This window comes from Leptosomus discolor, chromosome 2, assembly GCF_034619465.1.
Source record: "Leptosomus discolor isolate bLepDis1 chromosome 2, bLepDis1.hap2, whole genome shotgun sequence".
Taxonomy (NCBI): Eukaryota; Metazoa; Chordata; class Aves; order Leptosomiformes; family Leptosomidae; genus Leptosomus; species Leptosomus discolor.
This window is the reverse complement of record NC_141392.1, coordinates 53,694,287-53,718,327: the sequence shown is the minus strand read 5'-3', so window position 1 is coordinate 53,718,327 and position 24,041 is coordinate 53,694,287. Positions and strand designations below refer to the sequence as shown.

The window sequence follows — 24,041 nt, the reverse complement described above, 5'->3', positions numbered from 1 at the left end:
ATGTGTTCAGATAACTTCTGACAGAAGTTGCTGACGAGCTCTCTGAACTACTAGAAATGATTTTCAATAGCTGTCAGATGTTGTAAAGGGCCAGAGGACTGCAACAAAGGCAGTGCTGTGCAATACTTTAAAAAGATAAGTGAGTTAACCTGAGTAATTACAGGTCTGTCAGCCTGACATCCATTTTGGACAGAATAACTCAGGAGCTGACATGGAACCTGAGCAGGAAAAAAGCTAAGGGAGTGGGTCAATATAGCAGGTGCCAATCTTTATGTCTATGTGGAAACTAGATCTTTCAAATTCCATTATCCAAAATATCTTTTATCAATGGATTTACAAGCTTGGTTATTAAAAGTAATAATGTCAACGCAATACAGTTAGATTTCCACAGGACATCTACCTTCATTTTGCATGACATTTTGGCTATGAACCTGAAATTATAAGAATCAGTATTGCATACATAAAATACCACCATTAAAATGTGGCTGGTACGTTTCAACATATACTTGCAGTGAAGGAACACTCATTGAATGGGTGTCTCTTTATTGTGTCCCATAAGGATCTGTTCTTAGATTTTACTAGTTAACATTAAGCAGTGACCTGAAAAAAACAAAAATACAAAAGCATTACCAATAACACTTGCAAATGACAGAAAGACTGGGAGATAAGTTACTAATGCAGCATGATTTAGGTAATTCAGTGAACTGGGCATAGACAAATATGCAGTTACGTACACACATAAATCTAAACGCTCAGGAACTAAAAATGCTGCACATACAGGATCTTGGACTCCATCATGGGATGCAATTACTGGCTTGGGGATTATAATAGATAAGCACTGAAGGTAACGACATGGATTAAAAAAATAACAGAATTTGGTTTTAGTTATGTAAATAAGTGCAATACTGTAGTAACAGAGAGATCATACTATCTTAATTCCACTTCACATCACTATGACCGCCTCTGTAGTAATATCCAGTACTACAAGATATTGGAAAACTGGTGAAGTTTCAAAAAGTAGCCATCAAGATCATGAAAGACAGGAAGATGTAACTTAAAGTGAGCATTCCAAGGGCTCCATTTCAGATCAAAAAGCCCCCTCCGAAGCAACAGTCAGAAGCAAATCATTAAGCAGCTTTTAATTGTAGAAGGAATGAAATTCTAGAACAACATTCCAAGAGAACTATTGAGGAACTTACCAGGTTGGCTTTTAAAACGGGTTAAGTGTACGCATACAATTATACGACGTGAGGAGTTCGTGAAGAAGATGCTTGAAGAATTCTATGATTTTGAGTTGCACTGTATCTTGGGAAACTTCTGCTCAAGGGGCACCAAAGCTGGACCTCTGCCTCTACTCTGTGTTCCTAAAATGTGTTTCCTCTTTCAAAACAGTTTCTCACTCTTGTTCTTCCTATTTTCTCTCCTCAACCCACTCCCTTGGTACGGAGTGGGGAGGAGCGAGCAAGTGGGTGTGTGTGGGTGGTTGGCTGCTGGCCAGGGTCAACCCACCACTTGGAACAATGAACACATAAAAAGTTCTTGCAAAATACAGCAGTGTAACATTTGATGGTAATGCTTCACAAAATGGTATTCTCACCTTCTCAGAGGAAAAGTTGATCCAGTTAGTGTGACCAGTGAGATAACATGTAAAATAAGAACCACCACCATGTTTCTCTCCTTAGCTCTTACTAAGAGTGCTCCAGAGTAAAATCTTTATTTAATGTTGAAATAATTTTTTTTCAGACATCCAAAGCACTCTTTTCCATAATAAGTACATGAATGAACCACCTATGTCTACAGCTGAGCTGTAGCAAATCACGATTTCAAGCTGAGTCAAGTTTAAGGTAAAACATCCCTATTTTTTTGTTGTTTTCTTCATGTAACTGTGAAACATATTTGGATCCCTCTTGTCTGCTGGATCTACTCACAATTAGCAGCAAAGCAGAACTCTTTGATGCATGCAGAACTTAAATTCTCTGAATAAAACCAAAGTTGCAGAAATTAAGAGTAAAACATCTGTGCTTGCAGGTGTGCATCATCCCCACCCTCTTGTCATTAAAATGTATGCCTTTGCCTATTGGTGCTCCTGAGTACAGTACAGAGAACATCTTTTTCCCTTTATTCTAAATAACAATGGCCGTTGTCACCACAAAGATAATTATTAGCAGCATAAAGCCAAGTCTTCCTGAGACTGACGTTCAACTGTACATTACCATTACGTTACCATACATTACAATTCTTTATAAAGATTTACATTTTTAGAATGTATTCCTGAAATCTTTCTACATGAAAATAAAGCAATCTGAATAAATATATTTTCTGTTGGTGAGATGTACAGGCTTTCCCTCGGTCCTGTTTTATAAGCCTCTTCCTTCCCTCATGCACATGTACATTTTCCTCGTATGCATATACATTTGCATTGAAATCGTGTAATAATTATACTCAAAACTTCTTCCTACAGAAATCAGTGGCAAATCTTCCATTGACATCAATGGAATCAGGTTGAAAGTGAATTCTATTTTTAGATTAAATAACCTACAATAATAAAACGCTAATTATGATCTAATTGTAGTGACTACAAAGCCTTTTTCAAATTCTTTGCCTGTCTGAAAACTAAGCTTGCAGCTCAGACAGATTTATTTTTTTCAGTCTAAAGAAAATGTACTTCCCAGTGACTGGGAGCATCAATTCTGTACAGTCCAGAGATGCTTACACTTGGTTGTTCAAACTACTGAAATATGGTGGCTTATGGTAAAAACATGAACAGTACTGAAGAAGAATGATTTGGCAGCAAGTGTGTGCTTTTCCAGAAGGCAATACATTCTGAAAACAATGAATAGTCAACTGAGCTTTTTAGAAGCTATTTTAGGTATTAATATAGATTCTGAGACACAGGCCTGGGAGATGAAGCTGTAGGAAAGACTAGGAGAACTTGGTACAGAAAGGTACAGGCTGTGATTATTAGGGGATGGGATGATGAGACCCAGAGTTAGAGGCAGAGCTGGTTAGAAGATTCCTATAGGATGTTTTCCCCTTTGACATGTGGTGATTCAGTGAAATTAAATGATTCTATAAAAAAACTTTGAATTTCAACATATTTCTCCCCAAAACAAGGCAGCCCAGTGCTGTTTCATGGCAGCTCCCAATCACCTTCTGTGTTGTGCTGGTAACATCAAACCTGCCTAATAAGCAGTGGAGCATACATAGTGTTTATTCTGAATATGAGCTGCAATTTGTAATTTTTACATTTCTATTTCACAACACATTGTGTATTCTCAAATCTAAGTTAGTATTTGTCAGAGGCTAGACAATTTAAAATGGCTTCTTCGGAAGTCAAAGTATAAGGAGGCTGGCAACAGCAAAAAGCCAGTAGCCTTTTACATGAGAAGGCTTTGTGTGATGGAGATACAGAAGGACATCCTTCCTTTTTCTGCTTTATGTGTTATTTTCCTGCATGTATTATAATAAAAGAGCTGTCTGAGCATCTGAATTTAAGCACATACAAATCAGCACTCTAAAACGCTTCACTAAAAAAGAGAGGAAAAAAATCCAGGTGACATTTACCCTAGTGTAATCCAGTTTCTAGCAAATAAGTAATAAAAGCAAAACAAATAAAATATTTAAAAATAAACCCTAATTCTTACATGGGCAAATAGAACAAAGTTTCAGCGTTCAGTTAGATGCCTACTTACCTTGATGTTCTATTTACAAAATTAGAAAAGATAGCCAATCTAATCATTTATTTCAGCACTGCACTTTAATTTAAGAAAGGCAGCAGCAACTAACTTTTACCTGTCTCTTCAAAATCCTGCCCTTTTTCTCTGGTGGGCTGCAGCCTTTCTTCAGTCAACCCACTCACCAGATTTCATAATCCTCTGATATGTACAGTTCTAAGGCTCTTTGGTTTCCCCCTAGCCTAACCCACACAGACCTTTACAAGGCGTATAAATGTTAGTTTTATTGGTAGAAAGCCTGTCTCTAATGAGATAAGCACATCGTGCCTAATCTTGTAAGGCTGTGATGTGAGCAATCCCCAGAAACTGTGTCCTGCAAGAGTACAGTTAATTCTTATTCTCCATTATTCAAATGCTTAAAGTTAAGCTAGTGTTGACATGACTTTTGGGATCAAGTAAGAGTATTCTGCACCTTAAAGGACCTTTCCCTAGAGTTAGATGTTCGGCTGAATTTCAGTCAATAGCTTCCATTGACTTAATTAAAGCCAAATCATAGTTCTGAATGCAAATACAGATATACTACCAGAATTAAAGAATATTTTATTATTCGTATTTCCTTAGGATATGAACTATAAAAAGTAGTGATGTTACTTTGGATATTCGTGATACTAGCACATTTCTGCTTCACACTTCACAGGCAATACCACAGCTATGACAAAAGTGGAATATATTTTTTCATATGTATCTGGACTCAGTAGAAAAAGCACAAGTAGGTGTGATAAGGACAATGAGTTTTCAAACATGAGTATACTGTAAATTGCCTTGTAAGAGGACATTAAGATGTTAACTGCATGAAGGGATAGCACCTGTAACATGCTGGTTGTGTTCCAAAACAGAACACAGAAAATATTGATGCCCTTATTTTCTCTGTTAAAATGAAAACTAATATTCACAAAATTCACCACTGAATTCCTTTCTAGGAATTCCTTTCATGCTGGGTGAAAACATTAATTACCCTAGCTACCAACTTCTTGTTTTCTTCCATAGTGGGTTGGGTTTTTTTTTTAATTTATTTTGCATGGGCTGTCAGATGAATTATATCATTTTAGGTACAAAGTAGTATTCTAATTAATGATACCATAGAAAAACGTCACTGTATCCTTTTAGAAAACTTGCTGTTACCTTCATTCACAGGGGCCAACATTTATGCTACAAATAAGACAATAAGTGCAGTATAAAATCCTCATGAAACCAAAAATTTTCCCCAAGCAAACAAAAAATAGTAAGAAGGAAAGGGCTCTGTAATCTAATGGTAAAATGCATAACAAGCACCAACTGCTGCTAAGGGAACAAATACTGACTCAACATAATGCATGTAAACTGCAACAGCAGACTGAATTTGACAGAGGGGAATATTTCATCCAGAGTTTCTCTTCCTCTACAATCAGTATATCAACAGTACAGGATACTTTGACTTTTCCGAGGCAGCTGAGCAAAGGAGCGTTAAGCCACTCCTTAAATTAATTTTTTTTTCCTGCCTGCTTACATAATCAAAACCATCCATAAATGAATAAGATTTAATGCCAGAAAAAGTCAGGTCTTCATATCTGTCCACATGTATAATGCCAACCCACACATTCACTCCAGATCCCACTGTGCTTGTCCAGTGACTTGCATTTCAAATGAAACTGTTCTGGAACATCTGCAGCAAATTTTAATTAGACAACATCAAAAGTCTGAAAGCGTATCACTTTCCTCAGTCATTTGTCCCAGTGGTTAATCACCATCACAAGTAAAAATGTTTGTCTTTTTTCTAATTGGAATTTGTTGGCTTAGCAGCAATTGGTGCTTGTTACGCATTGAACAATAAGGATAGAGCCCTGTAGTTCCTACTGGGTTGGTTTGTTTGGAGAAAATGAAACATTTTTTGATAAATCCAGCTGTATCTCTTTTTGACAAACCAGATAGATAGACTAAACAGGTTTAGATTTCTGCTATAAGGCATTTCTTTCAGGCCTCAAATCATTTAGAGTTTTATCCCTACCCCTTTTCAGTATTTTAACTTTCTTTTTAAAATGTTGACAACAGAACTGAACAAGGACTAGCAAAGTTAATACTAATAACCCTTAGATTGAGGTAGAGTTCCCACTCTCTCAAGGATGACATTAGCTTTTTGTATTTTGGATTGGGTTTTTTTGATGCAGCTCCTCTATAACGATACAGTATATTTAGGGCCTCTTTCAGAGACATGTTCCTCCTATGGAAGTTGCACATGTGCTTTCTTCCTGTATTTATGGTTGACATTTGACTGTATTAGCACCCATTTTCTTAGAATAGGACTAGCTTACCAAGAGATCTGAATCTTCCCTTTTCTCTCCATTAATCGCCGTTTCACAAATCTGCATATCTTGTCAGCAATTATGCTTTGTATATTATTGATGAAGACAATGAGGCATTAGACCCTTTGTGAAGCTCTGCACAACGCCATAGACATAATCTCATTTGATGGTCACTCTTTACTTGCTGAGGTCAGCGTGCTGAGTTTTCATTTATGCAATGTCTGTTTTCCTGAGATTGCACGGTGCTTTTTTAATAAAAATATCCTATAATACTAATTCAGTGCCTTACAGAAATCCAAGCTATTTCATCCACACTGTTATCTGTAGCCACCGAGTTTGCACATTCATCAGGGAATAAAATCACATTTGTTTGAGAAGACATTTTCTGTAAAGTCACACTGATTGGTTTTAATTTAATTGCAACTTTTTGTCAGTTGAATTCTTATTATTTTTCTGGGGATTGCTGTCTTGGTAGCCAAAGCTGTCTGGCATAAGTCATTTGTCTTTTGTGTCAGGATTTTTGGCATAACTCAAGACTGTTCATTTTTGGCTGTTCCATAATATATTGAAATCAATATTAATTGCCTTACTCAACTTCGTCACATCAGTTTTGCACACTACTGTCCTCTTGCTGCAGACTCAGACTTTCACTGCATCCTTACCCTACCCTTTTCCAGGATGCCAACACTGGAGGACACCATTGCAGGCACGGTTAGGGTCATGCGTTTAACAGAATATTGGCCACCTCTTTTCTGAGGTCAGTGTCAAATCCAGAAGGAGCTCCTGGAAAACCTTCCTGTCATTCTTGTCATTTCACCTGCAGGTTGGCACTGTGTGGGAAAGAGAAGGGATCTGGGCTCTGGGTGACTGGAACTGGCACCGTGTCACTTAGTATGCACAGACTGAGCTGTCAGGTGTTGGAGTCCTGGTCAGACTTGATGGTGGACAAAGAACAGTTTGAGTTGGGCAGGTATGCATGTGGAAGAGGACGGCTAAGCCTATTTACAAGGGAATGTGGTGACACCTGAGGACCACAACTGTAGTACCTTGAGAGGGAAGGGATCAAGAAAGGACTAAATGATACCCAGGCTGCTGGGGCTGCTGCCTGGCTCATTCCCTGTTCTCAAAATCTTGAACAGTTTTGTTCCAGGAAAGTGACTGTCCTAGCTCAGCACTTTTTGCTTCATATAGATGTAGAGGGTTTAATCTGATCCTGAATATGAGTTTATCCTTCCAGGGAAGTATGGCCTGGCAAATAAGGGCATCATCCAAGAGAATGCTGTCGGCCCACTGCTGTAACCCATTCCGAACAGTTCAGCAGGAGTGGATTTTAGCTTCCCAGTCTCTGAAATCATCCTACCAGTTTTAGCAATGCTGATAATATAGCATTCCTTTACAGCACTGTCAATATTCAGTTTCCCCACATTTGCTGCTTGGGCAAGACACTGAGATATACACATGTGGAGCTTGCAGTCAGAGAAATACATTCTCACTGGGAGGATCACCATCTTTCAATATCCAGCACGATGATCTACATGCCAAATATCCATTTGCTAAAGCCTTGCCACAGCACCATGCGGGTAAGAAAGGCTTATATAAATAAGTATGAAAGGTTTTCTCACTTCCTGACAACTAATTACAGATTTATCTTTTATATTCTACTCCACATAGGAGGAGACACTCAATGTTCAATGGAGCCTGGCCAGACATTTTAAGAAAGTATTTACGAACACTTATTCAGATTTCAAATAGCTGTCACTTCAGCAATACTCATGCCTCGTTCTTATTGCTGTTTGCCAGGATGAGTTTTGTTTGAATAAATGTTTGGGAAATTACTAGCTTTTATAAATCCGTCTGTATCCACAAATGAATAAGGACGAAAGTTGCTGGTCAAATAACCTCAAATTGTGACTGCATTTAAGAAAATGAAAGTTTGTTCCTCAAACAATTTGCAATGAGAAACAAGAGTTAAAATCACTGGGGAATTTATATAGGAAGAAATGCACTAGATTCAGCCACCTTCTAGTTGGAAGGAAAAAACCGTGTATACGAATATCTTCTAATATCTGTGCAAATCCAACAAACACAGTTTGCCTTCACACAATTTTACACTGCTTTCAATTAACTATGAGATCCTTCTAGCTGTGGAATTCACAAGCCCTATAGATTTTTAGCGCTTTCTGAGGCATGTCAGCTCCACAACCTGAAAAGGTAACATCTGATGGCCATGCTGAGTCCCATTCAGGACCCGTAGGACTCAACAAGGGACCACTAACTAACTTAGTAAGCATTGGATCAAGAGCCTTACAGCTGCACTTGCTCTCTGCACTGCACCAGTGCAGGACATGACCTTCTCTGCTTTGTCTAGCAGAATCGCCAAATGCCTATTCTTATAACATTTCTATCCAATTTCAAAGGGACTTACAAATCATTGCTGGCTGTTAATATAATTCAAATATGCTTTAAGAAACTCATTTATTTAAAAACATTAAAGAGAGAATACAAATGGAAATTGTTCAAATGGAGGACCATGGCTTGTATAACAAATACGACTTTTCAGTAAAATGAAATATCTGTCACACAAGCTATCTAGGCAGTGGCATGTCACAAGACGAAAGGAGGAAAGGACAGCTTATGATGCACAGTACTTTTCATTAAAAAGCACCCCACATGTCACAAAACGCTATCAACACACCCTGGCTCTGTGTGTATGTCTGCCAGACTGTAGGTTAGATAATGGAAAATGAAGGCAACTCTTACATACTGTGTTTTGGTTTCTTTTTCACATGTGTTGCTCATCTGCTCATTGAACTCACAAAAGAAGCAACTCTTGACTTAGTCTTGAGCAATATACAAGGCCTTGTTAAGACCTAACTACCCAAAAAGTGGTCTGTAATTGTGACTGTACTTTAGTCATATTTGGATAGAAAAAGTTGCATGTGAAATAAAAAATCAGTAAGAGTAATACTTAATTTAAAATTAAATAAATTACATAAAAATGAAAAAGCTAATTTCAAGGGTATTAAAAGGAGCAGGCAAAAGAATGAAATACTAAAAAATTAGATGGAGACTACTCAGAAATATAAGAAGCTGAAAGTCAAACCTCCAAAAGCACCAAAAAAGCCAGCATGATAAAGCAGAAGAATAAATTTCCTAAACCGACTAAAATAAAATAAAATAAAATAAAATAAAATGAAATAAAATGAAATAAAATAAAATAAAAAATATGTTTAAAAGTCTAAGTTGCATCCTAATGAGGGAAAGAGAACAGAGTATAGCTTGACAAACGAAATACAAAACCACGATAAAACAAGATGAAACAATTTTACATAAAGGCATAGAATCTAATAACCCACCATTCTTCAAAAATTCCAAAAATGGAAAACTTGCCTGATATTCAGTGATAACCAGTTATATAAAAAGAGCACTCGGGGAAGATAAAACCATAGCAGAAAAGTTAAATTAATTCTCTCAGTCTGCACTGCCTGTGAGGGCGGATAGGATGGTTCTCATACAAAGGTCATCCCTTATGTAGGATAAGACTGAACTATTGTCTCAGAGTGTCAATAGAATGTACTTTAGAACCAATCTGTAAAACGGACTTTAATAAATTGCCAATACCAGCTGATTTTCTGTTGTGGTACATTACCATCAGTTAAACTGGCCTTAGTACCAAAACAGATGGAAGTGGTTAAGTGGAAAAAGTAATTTTATCTTTTCAGCTATCAGTTTTAATTTTTTAACAAAATTCATAGAGAGTACAGAGGCATAGAGAGTAATCCAATCGACACAGAGATGATATTTCTGCAGACTTAAGATATTTCTGCATAAAGCTAGTTGGTAGGAACTGTAACAAAAATGGTATTAATGCACAAATAAATAAATACGCCATACTAGGAAAGATCCAACATAGCTTTTGCAGAGAAAATACATACCTCAGAAGTTTATTAGACATATTTGTTGGAAAGAGTAGCCATATGAATCATGCAATCACTATAGAGTACTTGGAATTTAAGAAAGCTTTTGACGAGGACCTTATTAAAGGCCCCGACAGAAACAGAAGTAATATGGGTTAAGACAGAAGATCCTGGATTAATAATTGGCTAACAGATACGAACCCAAGTGTAGGAAATAAATTTTGTGTTAATAAATGAAGAATAATGCACATGAGGAAAATCCATGCATAATTGCCTCTGAAGTAGGCTTTACCATTTAAGAAAAAAGTTTTGTGGTAATTATAAAGTATTTTCTGACAACATCTATTCAGCATATGGTGGTAGCTAAAAAGGTAATGGACTACTGGAAGTTTATTAGGAAAGGTCTGAGAGCAATACTGAAATTGTTACTTCACAAGTGAGTTTAGCTGTGGTGTACCCCCACCCTGAATACTGGATATAGCTCTGTTTCTCCATGTCTCATACTGGAATTAGAAGTACAGAATAATGATTATGATTAACAAAAGATGAGAAGTTTTGGATGAATGTATGAAGGTAATGCAGTCATCGAGGAATAGTTTCAAGTAAATAACAGGAAACACTTGTTCATGCAACATACAATTAGAATTCATTGTTATGATACTATGGAGACTGAAGTATAAATAGATACAGAAAGGGACTAGAGAAATTCCTAAAGGAAAGGCCCATTGGTGGCTGGTAGCCCTAGTATTTGTGAAGTCACTACTTACTGGAGCTGTGAAGTTATGCTCTGTACATGCCCTGCTCTTGCTTCTTTTAATATTCAGCCCACTGTTGAAGACCCAGTACAGCAGTTTCAATATTTCTTTAATTTTTATTTCCTTTCCTCAGCCAAAGACGGTTTATTTTTCACATAAAACATTTAATACCAGAGGCCTTTATATATGCACCATTCTCAGGCATACTTCTTACACATCATAAATGGCCCTCATCCTGCAAGTGTTTCTTCACTGATAAAGAACTAAGATTGACACAAACTCAGCTGACTTCAGTGACTTTATGCCGCTCTAGAGTCCATGAACAGCTGTTCGTGGGCACTCCTTTGTCCTGGACAGGAACTGGGGTGGCAGCCCAACAGGCAGCAATGTCTACGGTGGCTTCAAAGCTCACAAGACTCCTGCCACCTTTCTCAACAGCCATCTTTGTGCTGCGTTGATGAGTAAACCAGATCTAGAAATCATTCTTTAAGCCATACATTAATAGTAATAATAATAATAATAATAATAGCAATATTAGTGTTTTGGAAAAAGATCCAGTCTGAAAAAATAGCCAGCAAAACCGAGCTGGTTGCCCACCGGATGGCATTCACTCGTTGCACATTTCTCTCCATTCATCTCTGGTGATATCCCTTAGCATCCCTTAGATATCCACAGGTGAAGGGATGGTTTCTTTAGGTGAAACACTATTATAGTTCACATCGCGTCAGTTTCTGGCCCTCCGGTTCAGACTGCCAGCACAGGTGTTAATTACTGCCATCTGTGACAGTGGCTTATGCTGCAAACACCTGCCACCCAGAACACACACTGAAATCCCCGCTTTGTTTCCCGTGGGTCAGTGAGTGCCAGTTAGTAATGACTTTGATCAGTATTTCTCTGGGTTGCATGTGGCAGGTGAATGTTTCTGGTATCCCACTACAGTTACCAGCTCTCTGATGCATCAGACCCCTGAAGACTCTTTCTCAATGGGTGACGCTACTTCTAGTTATATGATTTCACTTCACATAGCTTTTGGTTTTCTGCCTGAGAAACCTAAGCACAAGCACCTTCATATTACGAACCATATATCCAAAGGAACATTTTACAGGCATTTTCACATAGTTTTTTGAGAAAGCCGAGATCATTTAACTTTTTTTAAACAGTCTTCAGTGAGACAAGAATCCTGCAGGAGTTTACAAGGATCGTGGGACATACAAACCTGAAAGTAAGGGCATAATGCAGAAAAAATGTAAGTAAAGCACAAATGAGCCCATGGTGTTGACTGATAAATATGAACTCTAGCAATATTGCTGAGAAGGCAGGTACAGAAGCTGGATGAAGTTTTTGAGCTGATTTAACTCATGCAGCTGCCGGTTGTGTAGGCAAAAAGCTGGATTATTCGTGAATTTAGGAGCACTGCAAAGCAATATATTGTCAAGAAGGAATTTTTCTTGATCTCTATGGTGTTTGTCACCCACAATAATTTTGTCAGCTTCAATTGATGTAAATGTTTCTCCCAGCACCTTCTGATAAATACAATTAATGCGTCCAAAGTAGGGAATATTCTAGTCCCTACTTGCTTTCAAATTAATTTCTGTCCACCTTGGGACATATCTCTCTCCTTTTTTCCCTATCACAAAGCCTCTGAAGATGGTTAGTGAAGCTAGTTAAATGGAGAAAAAAATAGTTTAGAATATGCATTTGTGAACACATATCTCGGGCACAATTCACAACATTTCATGTTGTGAGGTTAACATTTAAGAGCATTTTTGTAACTGTTGGTACCTATAGAAATATTTGCAAACTCTGAGATTTCAAACATTTGAATTGGAGTTGCTTTTCTCTAATACCTGACCATAATTTTATCAGAAAGCATCAATCAAGTGACACCATGAAATTAATATTATAACATTGTTAGAAACAGCTCTAGGAACACCTCATGAGAAATTAAACACAATCATACAAAAAGTATTCCTCTGAGCTATTTGACGGATATTGCTGCACTTATCTTTAATCAGAAGTATTCTTTTCTAGCACCTCTAAAGCTACTTTAGCGAGTTCTACTGAAAGAACTTATTTCCTCTGAAATTGGCAATCAAGTACAAGATTCACTCCCTTCCATCCTCTTTCCAACATATATAACCATGCTTATGAATTTCCAGACCATTACTACAATGGAGAGCCTGGGACAGTCAAGTTATCAAAAATCGTTGTGAAGATAATCTACCTGCCATCTACTTTGATCTGGCAGTTTTGCCATCTGCTGCATCATAGTTCATTTTAAGCCTTACACTCAAGCAAAAGAACAGCCTGGCAGTACAAATCTGAAAAAAATGATCAAGACCAGAAACATCTCAGTGCTCTCAGTAAAATTAATCTATAAAGAGTCAAAATGCAATTAACTTAATCATTCCATTTCCAAAGGTGATATTACAAAGTCTGCATGTTAATTTGTTGGAATGGAGATTTTGTTTATAAAGGTGCATTTGTACACTGAAGTGTAAGAATGGTCCATAAATCGCAAATGGCACTCAAACAGATACATTCTGCACATTCAGATTTTGTTTTCACAGCATCAAAAATCTCACATATATTTTATAAGGCTAACACATATGCAGAAAAGCCAGGCACAGGCATTAAGTATTCCTATTTGCTAATTCACAAGTGATGGATTTGGAAGATGAGGTGATAAAAAGGCTTCTTACACCACCATCTCTCCTGCTTTGTGTATAAGAGGAACAGCTAAAAGTGATTGATTTGGTGGAGAGTCTTACTGATCACTAGCCAGGGTGCAGGCATCCTGTGTGTTGGTATAACAGACAGCAATTTCACAACTGCTCTGCATTTTCTGGAGACAACTCTATTAACTTCTGTGCCTTCAGCACCAAAACAGCACAGAGGTGGTGCCCACCATCTCCGCTCAGCATTTCTTGCCTCATCCTGGAGGCAGCCCAGGTCCGTTCTCTGGGTGAGGAAGGAAGTGTCCCCTTGTAGTTCTTCACGGTTTTACCAAATAACCGGTGGCTGCCTGCTAAGTTGAGAATAATACCTGACTCTGAGGTTATCTCACTGAAGACCAGAATATCTCACTTGGAAAGTAACCCTTAGCAAGCATAGTTCCTTCTGCCCTTACCACACTTGGGATTGTGCCCAACTTAACGCATGTGCTTTTGATGCCTTTGATTTCCATATGAAGCCTTGGCTCAGAGTTAGACATCCCCTTATGTGCATTTCCAGATATGAGTTGCTTCCAAGCCTAACAGCTGAGATGTATACACACCAAGAATTCCAACACTGAATTACCACTGAAGAAACCTTAAAAAAATAATATCCTTGAAAATGCCTTGCAGCTACTATACAGTCACGCAGCCCTCCGCCGGCAGATGCATAGATTTCCCACATTGTTTAATGACTGCTGCCCACTCTGGAAAAAATGCAGTCTCGTGATGTGCAACTGTGCTCAACTGAGATACATAATAAAATAACCAAACACAGTAACTCGCCTTTCTTTGTTCTTTAATGTGGAGCTTTATGTGTCAATTTTAATCTAAAAGGAGCAACGTGCTGTGTGGACCTTGGAAAACGTATTTTATTTGCTGAGAAGTTTGCAATCTTTATACTTTTTAATAAACCACTGTGCAAAAAAAAAAACCCAACAGGTATGCCATACCTTCATGCAAGAAATTTCATGTAGTTAAGTGTCGTCACCACTAACTGAAATATGACAAATAAATTTTCATGTCAAATGCAAAGTAGGACATTGAGGACTACTTAAAGACATCATGCTACACGGGTGACTTTATTATCTTCATTTCCATAGCATGTCTATGCTTCATGTTAAAAAATGTGGGCACCGAATCATGTGGTATTTAATTCTGATTTTCATTAAAGGTGTAATTGTGTAGACCAGTGTTGTTTTGGGTGTTCAGATAACTCCAGCTAGCAGATAGGAGTAGAGGAAGGGTAAAGACAGGAGTTGGATGGTTCAGACTGTTTGAGAAAGGGCTCATCACCTCTGAGCTATTCCTGTGACCCTGCCCTGGGCCAGTGTAGACTGAGGAGCATGGCTAGCTGACACAGGTAATCAATCAGCTCAGTGGTCTCGTTGCATCCCCTTGTGGCTGGGTGGCTACAAGAGCTGAGGATTGTCCATCCCCATGAGTACACGGGGTCGGGTAGGAACTAAGCAGCGTTTCTGCTCTCAAGAGGTTACCAGACTGGATCTGGAGTACTCGGAAGATGAAAAAATAAACTTCTTCACAGTGTCAACTTGTGCATTTCCTAGAAACATGCCCATTTCTCACAGTCTCTGCTGAAGCGATTCTCCAACCCATAATACCCTAGAATTCCTCCTAGCACATTTTGCAGCCCACCGTAAAGACAGCGTAGAGGCCTATGAGTAAGTGTGGAGGAGGAATGTTTCTAACTACACTTTATCCCTGTATTTCCAAACATAGCACGGATGGAGCAGCTCCTGTTCACGCAGACTATTATTCAGAGTGGCTTTGTGTTGTCTGCAAAGAATGATCACACCTTTAACAAACCAGCAGGCAGATCTCTCACAGTGAATGCATGGGATTTGAAACAACAGAAATTAACAATTTACACCAATTTTCATGAATACTAATTTCACTTGAAATAGTAAAAAAAAACCCAAAAACCCCACAACCGAAGGTCTTCAGAATCCACCCAACAGCAATTGGAATGGGTTTAATAACTTGTCTTTCTGGAAAGAAACACTGAAGTTGAAGCTTGCTACATATTTCCAGTGGAATCTAACAATAAAGGTATGGCAGATACAGATACAGATTAATAATAATTTAAAAAAGAAATATTAACCTTCCTGGAGATACATAATCTGCAAAATCCTTGTGACGTTTCCTAAGAGGAGACTGTTGCTTTGTGTTGCCAGAACTGATCCTCTATTTTCAAAAGTAGCACTTCAAAGTGTATAAAAATACCTTGCAAAAGGCATTTTTATCTGTCAGTAACATATTACTAAAAAAGATATTTAATTAAGATGTCTCACAAGCAATGACTGAAATTACTACTTATAATGATCTTTTAAAAATGCATTAACAAATAACCTTCATAAGCTGTTCTTTTCCACAAGAGCTAAGTCCCACTCATGTTAACGAGAGTTACATCTACAGAGCGAGAGGGAGCGAGGGAGCAGGTCCCTTGAGGCAGCTGCTCAGGCACTATGAGTTAGCATAGCTCCCCGAAGTGCCTTGAAGGCAGAGAACGCGATTTACATCAACAAAGAATTTACCCCTTTCATGTTTATTTTTCACCCTGGCCTTCCACAAGATCTAATCATATCTGTCAGCAATAGAGAATCTTAATAGCTCATGTCCAACCGTTCCTAGCAGTTCTTTTTCTCATCTGAACAGGGCATAAATGAACTGCAAATGTCAGGTCACTGCTTACTGCTCTTACCTCCCCACCCCCCACCCCCCCCCCCCCCCCGCCCCCCAAATTGCAGCACTTTCATGTTTTAGGCGTCCAGTTTAATCCAATTCACCTTTGAATGTTGTATATGCAACTCTTCCTGGAGATTCTTTTATTTATTCATCTTATTATATGTTCTTAACTCTTTTTACTTAATCATCTCTGTGAGAATGAAAGGTGTGGAGTCAGCTCAGTAACCAGAGGGAATCATAAGTCAAATCCACACAAGAGATACAGCCAGGTAAACAGAATAGCTGCAAAACTGAAGCAATAATGTGGTCAGGTTTGCAATTTTGTACTCAAAAATACTGTTTTGAGGACCGTAACTGGACTATAGGAATGTCACAATGATATATCACAAGAGTTTGCTTTCTGTGAAACGCACTTAGTTCTGTAACTTAGGTTGGTCCACTAGCCTGGCTCTACACCAACGTCTCCTTTTTAAAATACCCTTACTTTTTATATTTTTGATATTTAAAATCAATAAAACCTGTCGACTATGAACAGATTGTACAGAGCAATATTTTTTACTATCGCTCAAGCTGCATGAAAACACGCTTGCCCGGACTGCTGACAAGCTAGCCACTGCCCTTTCTTTCCCGCCGGACGTGGCTTTGCAGGGGCTACGCGGACTGCAGAGGGATGCTTTCAGGTTGCTTTCCTCGGTGTTCGCAGCCCCGGAAAACGAGTTCGCACGCAGCAAAGCCAGCAGCTAATCCAGGAGTTTTGCCAAACTTCCCGCGATGGCAGCGACCGAGGGTGCAAGACCTTCTCACCAGCCCCACGGACACCCTCCGGACCCTCCTCGGCGCAGCCAGCGCCGCTGCCCGCTCCGGATCGAGATGCTCCCGTCTCTTAACTTTTATTTAGGTTTCTAAATAAAGCCATTTCTAAACAAACGAACCACCCTGTGCGTGGATTAAGACGGGGCCGCCGGGCAGACGCCTGATCTCTGGCGCTGCTGAAACCCCTCCTGTTGCCCGCAGCCGCGGCGCCTGGGCCCGGGGGGGGGCTTCTCCGCGCTGAGGGGAAACAGCCCCCCACCGCCCCCCACCGCTTTTCCCCGTTCGGTGTCCACGGGCGGCAGCGGCCGGCGCTCTCTCGGGCAGAAGCCGGCTGACCCGGGGTCCCGGCGGGCAACCCAGGACCGGCGCGTCCTTGCGGAGCCCCCGCGGAGGGCGCAGCGCTCCGGGGCCGGCCGGGGAAGGCGGAGGGCGGGGAGGAGGGGGAGGGGGGGTGGGGCGGGGGCTGCCGGGGCTGCCCCATACCTACCTTCTGTGTGGACGGCGGAGACGTAGGTCCAGTTGTAGCGCTTGACGATGTCGAGCATGGCCCTGGCTTGCAGCGTGTCAGAGGGGACCACCCTGAGGAAGTATTTGTACAGCGTTTTGTCGCTGAGGTCGATGCTGGTGGCGGAGTAAGCGATCTGGGGGATGTCGAAGAGCTGGAGGAGATTTTGGACTTGGATAGCAACCGAGCTGGAGCCGGGGCCGATGACCCCCGCGATGGGCTTTTTCACTCTGCCTTGGGGCTGGGGCTGCGAGTCGGAAACGCAGCGGGTGCCTCCGTCCCTGTCGTCCCTGATGGAGATGAGGGAGTCCCGTATGAACTCGATGCTCTGCTCCAGGGCCACCGAGGAGTGCCAGCAGGAGTCCCGGATCTCGCTGCCCAGGGTGATGTTAGGCAGCAGGACCGGGTCGGCGTTAATTTTATCCAAAGTGTGAAACATAGCTTCGACTCTCTGGATGCCGTATTGCTCCCGGATTTCCCCGCACTTCCTCTCGGGCACTTTCTCAGCCGGCGGCTGGTGATGGACAGAGAAGAGGGCCCCAATGATGACATCCCCGTCCGTCCGAGCCACCGAGCGCTGCGAGGAGGCTGCCGAGAGAAGTACCTTCCGCCCGGCGCTCCTGGGCAGCACGTCCATCTCCAGGAGCAGAGCAGGGAAAAAGACCAGCAGCACGCCGATCATTTTGTTGCACGATGTCATCCAGACCCAGGTTACGAATTTCACGGGCTCCGCTTGCCTGCACATGATTTAAGGACATGTAGGAAATGGCATCTGCTTCCCCCCGCCAGCGCCCAAGTTGCTCCAAATACCATCACAGCAAAGTCTTACAGCATCGCTCTCGAAGATGCCAAGGCAGCCGTCATCCTAGAGATTTTTAACCTGGTGGCATAGACATAGGGGTAAAACAGGCTAATCGATAAATCAATGACAAACTAAAGCTCGATAAAGCAACCCCGCACAGCTCGAGGTGAATGCTTCCGCGAATTCCCGGGGCACTTTGCCTCTCAGAAGGAAGTTTCAAGAGGGATTAAAATATGTATTTATTTGCCTTGACATAGCATCGTGCGTACTCACATATGTTAAGTTTATATGATCCTTTCCGCGTCCGCTTTTCCAGCCAAGGCGGCTGTTTCCCCCACCTTCAGCCGGCACACACCCTCCCCTCCGCCCCCGGGAAGTTTGGAAAGTTTCACGAGGGGGTTAGCTCATGGGAGAAGCGTCCCAGCCTGGCCCCAGCGGCCGCAGCCCTGAAAGCGGGCTGACAAGCGCTTCTCTTCTCGCGTTCTGACTGCCTGAAGGCATCTTTCTCAGCTCAGGAATTTCTTTTCCCCATACAGAAAGGGGGTGAAAAGAGCGAGCGAGCCACCTGCCCTGCCAGCGACGGGAAATGTCATTTAAAGGTCAATGAAGGGAGGAAGAAAGGAACCACTTCGCAGCTGAGATTAACTTTTCCGTGTGTAGGGGACAAACCCGTAATTCAGCCAGGGACACACACACGCAAGCGGGGGAAAATACATATTAGTTACTACGGCAACCGCGGGCAAAGTCCTGATGTGCCTTCCCGGCGCGCCTGCCTCGCTTGCGGGCTTCGGGCGGGGAGAGGCGGCGAGCCCGGCGGCCGGGCGGGGAGGCAGCAACGCCGTGCCGGAGAGGGGGCGGGCGGCGCCGCTGCCACCGCCGCCCGGGCGGCCGGGCCGGGCCCCGCCGCGTCCCTGTTGCACGGCGGCGCCGTCAGCACCCGGGACAGCGCCCGGCAGCCGCGGCCCCCGCCCGCCCCCCGGCCCGGCGTCCCGCTGTCCCGCTGTCCCGCTGTCCCGCTGTCCCGCTGTCCCGGCCCCGCCGCCGCCGGCTCGGCCGCCCGCCAGCACCGCTGGGCGCTTCCCCCAAACTTCTGCCCTCCGCCCGGCGCTGCTGCCGCGGTTTCCCCGCATGCACACGCGCACACACACACACACGCGCACACACACGCACGCACAGCCCGAGGCACGGAGACCGGTCGCCGCACGCACCGCCCCACACTGGCCGCCGCTCCCCCGTCTCTCCCCGGCAACGAGCGGGTGCGCCGGGGCCGGTCCGCGGCGGGGCTGCCAGCCGAGCGGCGCAGAGGGCTGCAGATGGGGGACGGGGACGGCGATGCCCCGAGGAGAGCCGCCGTCCTGGCCGGGCGTCCACACACGCACAGCTGCCTGAAACGGGCTCCCCCGGGCAGCCCCGGCGCCCGTCTCCCGGGTGCCTTTTGCCTGCACCGCCTGCCCCACGGGCAGCCCCACAGGCAGCGCCACGGCAGAGCCCTGCGGTCTGTTTTGAGGGTTACACCCCTGAGACGTACCTGGCCGGGTGAGGCAGCGGCTCCCTGCCTGCTGGGAGCGGGCATCGGCGGCTCTCCGGCCGCCCCGAGCTGGCGCGCTGGCGGCGGGGCGACGGCTGTGGGCTGGGCGCTGGTGCCCTCTGTCTTCAGCACCGCTCCACCGCAAGGAAAAAAACAGGTCATCCCGGGCTCATCCATTATCTCATACGGAAGGATCAGTCATTTTCTCCCCCTCCTTAATTTCTTCGGCTATTGTCTTGTAAGCGAGCAAGGCAGCACTAGCCGGAGCACGCTGCGGCTGCAGGGGACGTGTTTGCTCTCACCTCTCGCGGCTCTTAATTCATTATCTGCTTGCCACAATTAGCAAGAGCGAGAGCAAAAGCAAGAGGCTGCTGCTCGAAGGGGACCCAGACTACGCTCGGGAGACCCAAGATAGTGAAATGTGCTGGTCTGCTTCACAGGCAGCGTTTCGCTATTGACATAAATATTTATAGTTAAAAAAAAAAAAAAAAATACTGCAACAAGATAAATCACCTGTACCTGTAAGGATAAAGGCATTGAGATTACAGTTTTCAGGTCAAGATGAATCTAAATGAAGCACGTGAGAGGCACGTCAGATTAAAATAATACCAGATTGAATAATCATAATTCAGACGACCTGCTTGCATCCCTAACACAGGTCTCGGGTGTTTTACTTGACTGTATGAAAGTTAAAGTTAGATTACCTCCCCGCTGGGAACTCTATAGATATTTGCCCTACTTTTGAAAGAAAGAGGCAAGGACAAACATTTAACTATTGCTCATTCAGAGAAGGGTTTGCAGTGAATGCTGCCTCAGGGGTGTCTTCTTCCTCTGTCAATATTTGTGCTTTTTTTTACTGTCACACAGCTAGTTATTTGCCTGTGTTGTGTGTTTATCCATGAGGCATGTTTGTTATGGAAGATCCAGCCCAGTGGTTTGCCGGTGCCCACTTTCCCTGCAGGTCATGTTGCCTGGAGAGGGAGCCTGGGTCGGAGGGACTGCCTGTCCTCTGCCTCTGGGCATGAAGCTCCCCCAGCGCCCCGCAGACCCAGCTCGGGGCAGTTCTGCCAGCACCAGACCTGGAGGGGCATACACATTTGCACATAAATGGGGAACAAATGTCCCTTCATCCATGCTTTAATAATTAAATTTTAGTCTCTGCCCCTGACACAACAAACCTGCAACATGCCAGCAAATGATCCCAATGGTTAAATCGAAAGTTTGCTATGCTGGGTCTGGAGGGGAAGCGTTTGCAAATGCTCCCATTGCTTCCTCCCAACATTTAACACCTTGTAGCCTTCATCCCCTCCAACCTGCCACTCAGGTCTTTCTGCTGAGGCTCATGTGTGGCTGTCACACAGAGCTGTTCTTCCCTCCTGTGATGGTCTGAGTTTTGCTGAGACTGAAGAGCAGGTCACCAGGTCCCGATGCCCAGCTATGGCCTCGATTGCTGCCTCTCCAATCCCTGCAGCAGCGGGTGAGAGCAGGTGAGAGCTGGCAGAGGTCTGGGACTCATGAGAAGACACTCGGGATGTCAGGAAGCTTTTGGAAGGGCTAGGGAAAGAGGGCACTGCCACTGCAGGCTTCAATCTTCCCCTGTGGTCATGGGGGAAATAAAGGCTTCCCCCACGGGGAAGTAGCCCCATGTGACCCTGCTGTCCTTGTACCCCCAAAGAGGACAGAGTCATCCCATTGCCTTCTGCCCCTGTCTCCTACACATCTTGATCCTGCCCCTGACCACAGATCTAAAGTTTCTCCCCTCAGAAACAGCCCATGACACACTCCTACTGCCTTCCCAAATTTCTTAACACATGGGGTACCTTTATCATCCAGTAACCATCCTTGGGGCACTGCACAGGAGTGCATTTTTTGCAGAGATACGAGCTTCCATCAGAGAAGCAGAGGATCAGGGCAAGAACAGAGCAGGGGCTGGGGTGGGCTTGTAAGCAATGTTGGCTTTCCATGGGAAATTACCTCATGTTGAACATTTTTCCTTCCTGAAAAGGAGGAAATGTGAACAATTTTCAGTATCCCATGAAACGCAACTTAAATATCACTTGGAAGTTGATTGAAATATTCTATTTCGAAGGCAGAAAAAGTGTTTTGTTCTGTTTTCTGTTTAAACATTTTATACAGTGTAGCACAGTGTATCATTATTTTTACTTCAGATGAAATCAATCATCAGCTTAAAATGGAAGTTCTGTTCCAGTATTTCTTTAAAATATTTTTTTTTTTTTGCCATAATGTTTCTATTTCATCAAAATTACCTCTTTCAACAGAAAATCTTCTATTGGAAAAGTTCTGGTCATCTGTAATGAGAGAGGACAGTGTATTGTAGAAAAAGTTTGAAAGGGGGGGGGGGGTTGGAGTAGCAAAGATCGAAGCTTGAAAACTTGGTTTACTGAGACCTCACTTTTGGTTTCCCAAACATGGCGCCTCCCTCCTCTACTTCCTACCAAGAGAGAAAAGTCAGATTGACTGTCTAGCTGTGCAGATTCTCCAGCTAAATTACTGGGGAGATTTAAAGCTATTCTTCACGGATCAATGCTGCTAAAATTATACAATTTTATTCTGCCTTGGAAACAAGTAGAAAGCTCATGTGTTCCTGTCTGAAGTCAGCTAAAACACATACCAGCTTTTTTGTAAATTGTCAATAGTCCTTTCTATTCTGCTCACTCAGATGCTTTCCCCTCATGATTTACAAAAGCCACCTACTATGTACAAACAGTGTGCATGCAAAACACGCATAGGTAGCCCTCTGTAGCAGATACTGAAATGTTTGCTCGTGAACAAGGATTTAGAGTCATCTCATCATCTAGCAGACTCGTTTAGTCAAAAGAGGGATTTTAATCTTCCTAATATATTCAATATATTTTCTCCTTTTCTCTTAGCAAAGCAAATGTTTCTCATAGGTTTTCATTTAAAACATGTGCCAGCTACAACATCATTCTCACCCGCTTTCTCATATTTAAGCTCTCAAGTCACCCTGTCTGTTAAGAAACAAAGAAACGGCATTTTTAACAGTTATTTTGATTACTTACATTTACTTGCTGCAGCTGCTAGGAAATGAACATTAATGGATCGATCTCAGTATATATGGAGCTTCGTAAAGGTCTGATTGCTCAGCTGTTCCTTGTACTAGTAGGTCCATTAAAATGAAATAGGATTAACCCATTAAATTTAGGCCTCGCTTCCGTGATACTTAAAAACTAGCAATAGCTTCTACACAAACCTGTAATTATATAGGGTTACTTGGTTACCCTCCTCTGCTCTATTTTTGACAGGCAGAGACACCCCTTGACCACAAGGATCCCCAGAAATCTGAAAGTTTCCATTGCTAGCCATCAAAAAGCCTCTTGTCCCCTGTCTCCAGTCACAGCATCTTGAGCGTATTTTACAGGCTTAGGAGATTTCACATCCTTTTAAAATAACCAAAATCCCCCCTCAGAGATTCAGTCAGGAGGGAACTGTCTGCTTGGTTATGATTTCAAATGTCTTTGAAATAAGCGTGAGACCCAAATCAATGCAAAATTCAGCACTTGGGGATGTCTTGTAAATTTTTGACACTCTCTAAGGACTACAGACTCCATGAAGTAATGAACAGACCAGATTTATTCAGACATTCAGCAGTTTCCATCTCTGGCTAGCAGAGCTGTTAATAAGATAAGGTTAATTCTTTCTACATTTTAAAATGAGTAACTGATTGCTTTTATAACACCACGTTAAAAACCTCTCAGCACAAGTGCTTCGTGCTGACTGTTAAGGAAAGAGACTGCAAGAGCATGCTCCAGAAGAGAAAGGGTCTGGCCTCCCCTCAAGGGAAACTCCTCTCACAGACGGTCTCTTTGCCACAAACCCGTGCCATCCAAGCAATGACATGTGATAGCCAAAAGCACCTGGTTTCCCTTTGTTACAGAAGGGGCACGTGCCTCAAAGCGTGGAGATCTCCTGGGCACCTGCTCTTGTGAATGACAAATGTTGGTGCTCTGATAGCTATGGAGATGTTCCCAAAGAGCAAACAAGAAATCAGCTGGATGTCTCCTTTGCTAAACAATGTGACTATTTGGTCCTGGATAATGTTTCATACCATTTCTATATTTATTTATTACTTATCTGAAAAAATTAACTTAGTGTGCCCTCTAGGCCAAAATGCTACACGGTATTTTCAACACACTCTCAGACACACCAATTCTATCCAGCTCGATTAATTTTGGTAAAACCCACTTGCCCTGAAATCTCCTGATTTCCCTGAAATCATCCCCTAAGAAACAACCTGAGTAAATAGATA

General features: G+C 42.6%; 1 protein-coding gene across 3 annotated transcripts in view; it reads right to left on the bottom strand.

The window, feature by feature from the left end:
* GRM1 (glutamate metabotropic receptor 1) overlaps positions 1-18,168 on the bottom strand; it is a 189,165-nt gene extending 170,997 nt beyond the window's left edge. For 2 of the 3 annotated variants that reach the window (XM_086461083.1, XM_086461084.1), the window contains exon 1: positions 17,406-18,105. In XM_086461083.1, coding sequence (XP_086317209.1) covers positions 17,406-18,105 — 700 coding nt within the window. Of the gene's footprint in view, positions 1-17,405 lie in introns of all 3 variants that reach the window. The other variant, XM_086461082.1, reaches the window with a different exon arrangement.
* Between the last annotated feature and the right edge of the window lie 5,873 nt (positions 18,169-24,041).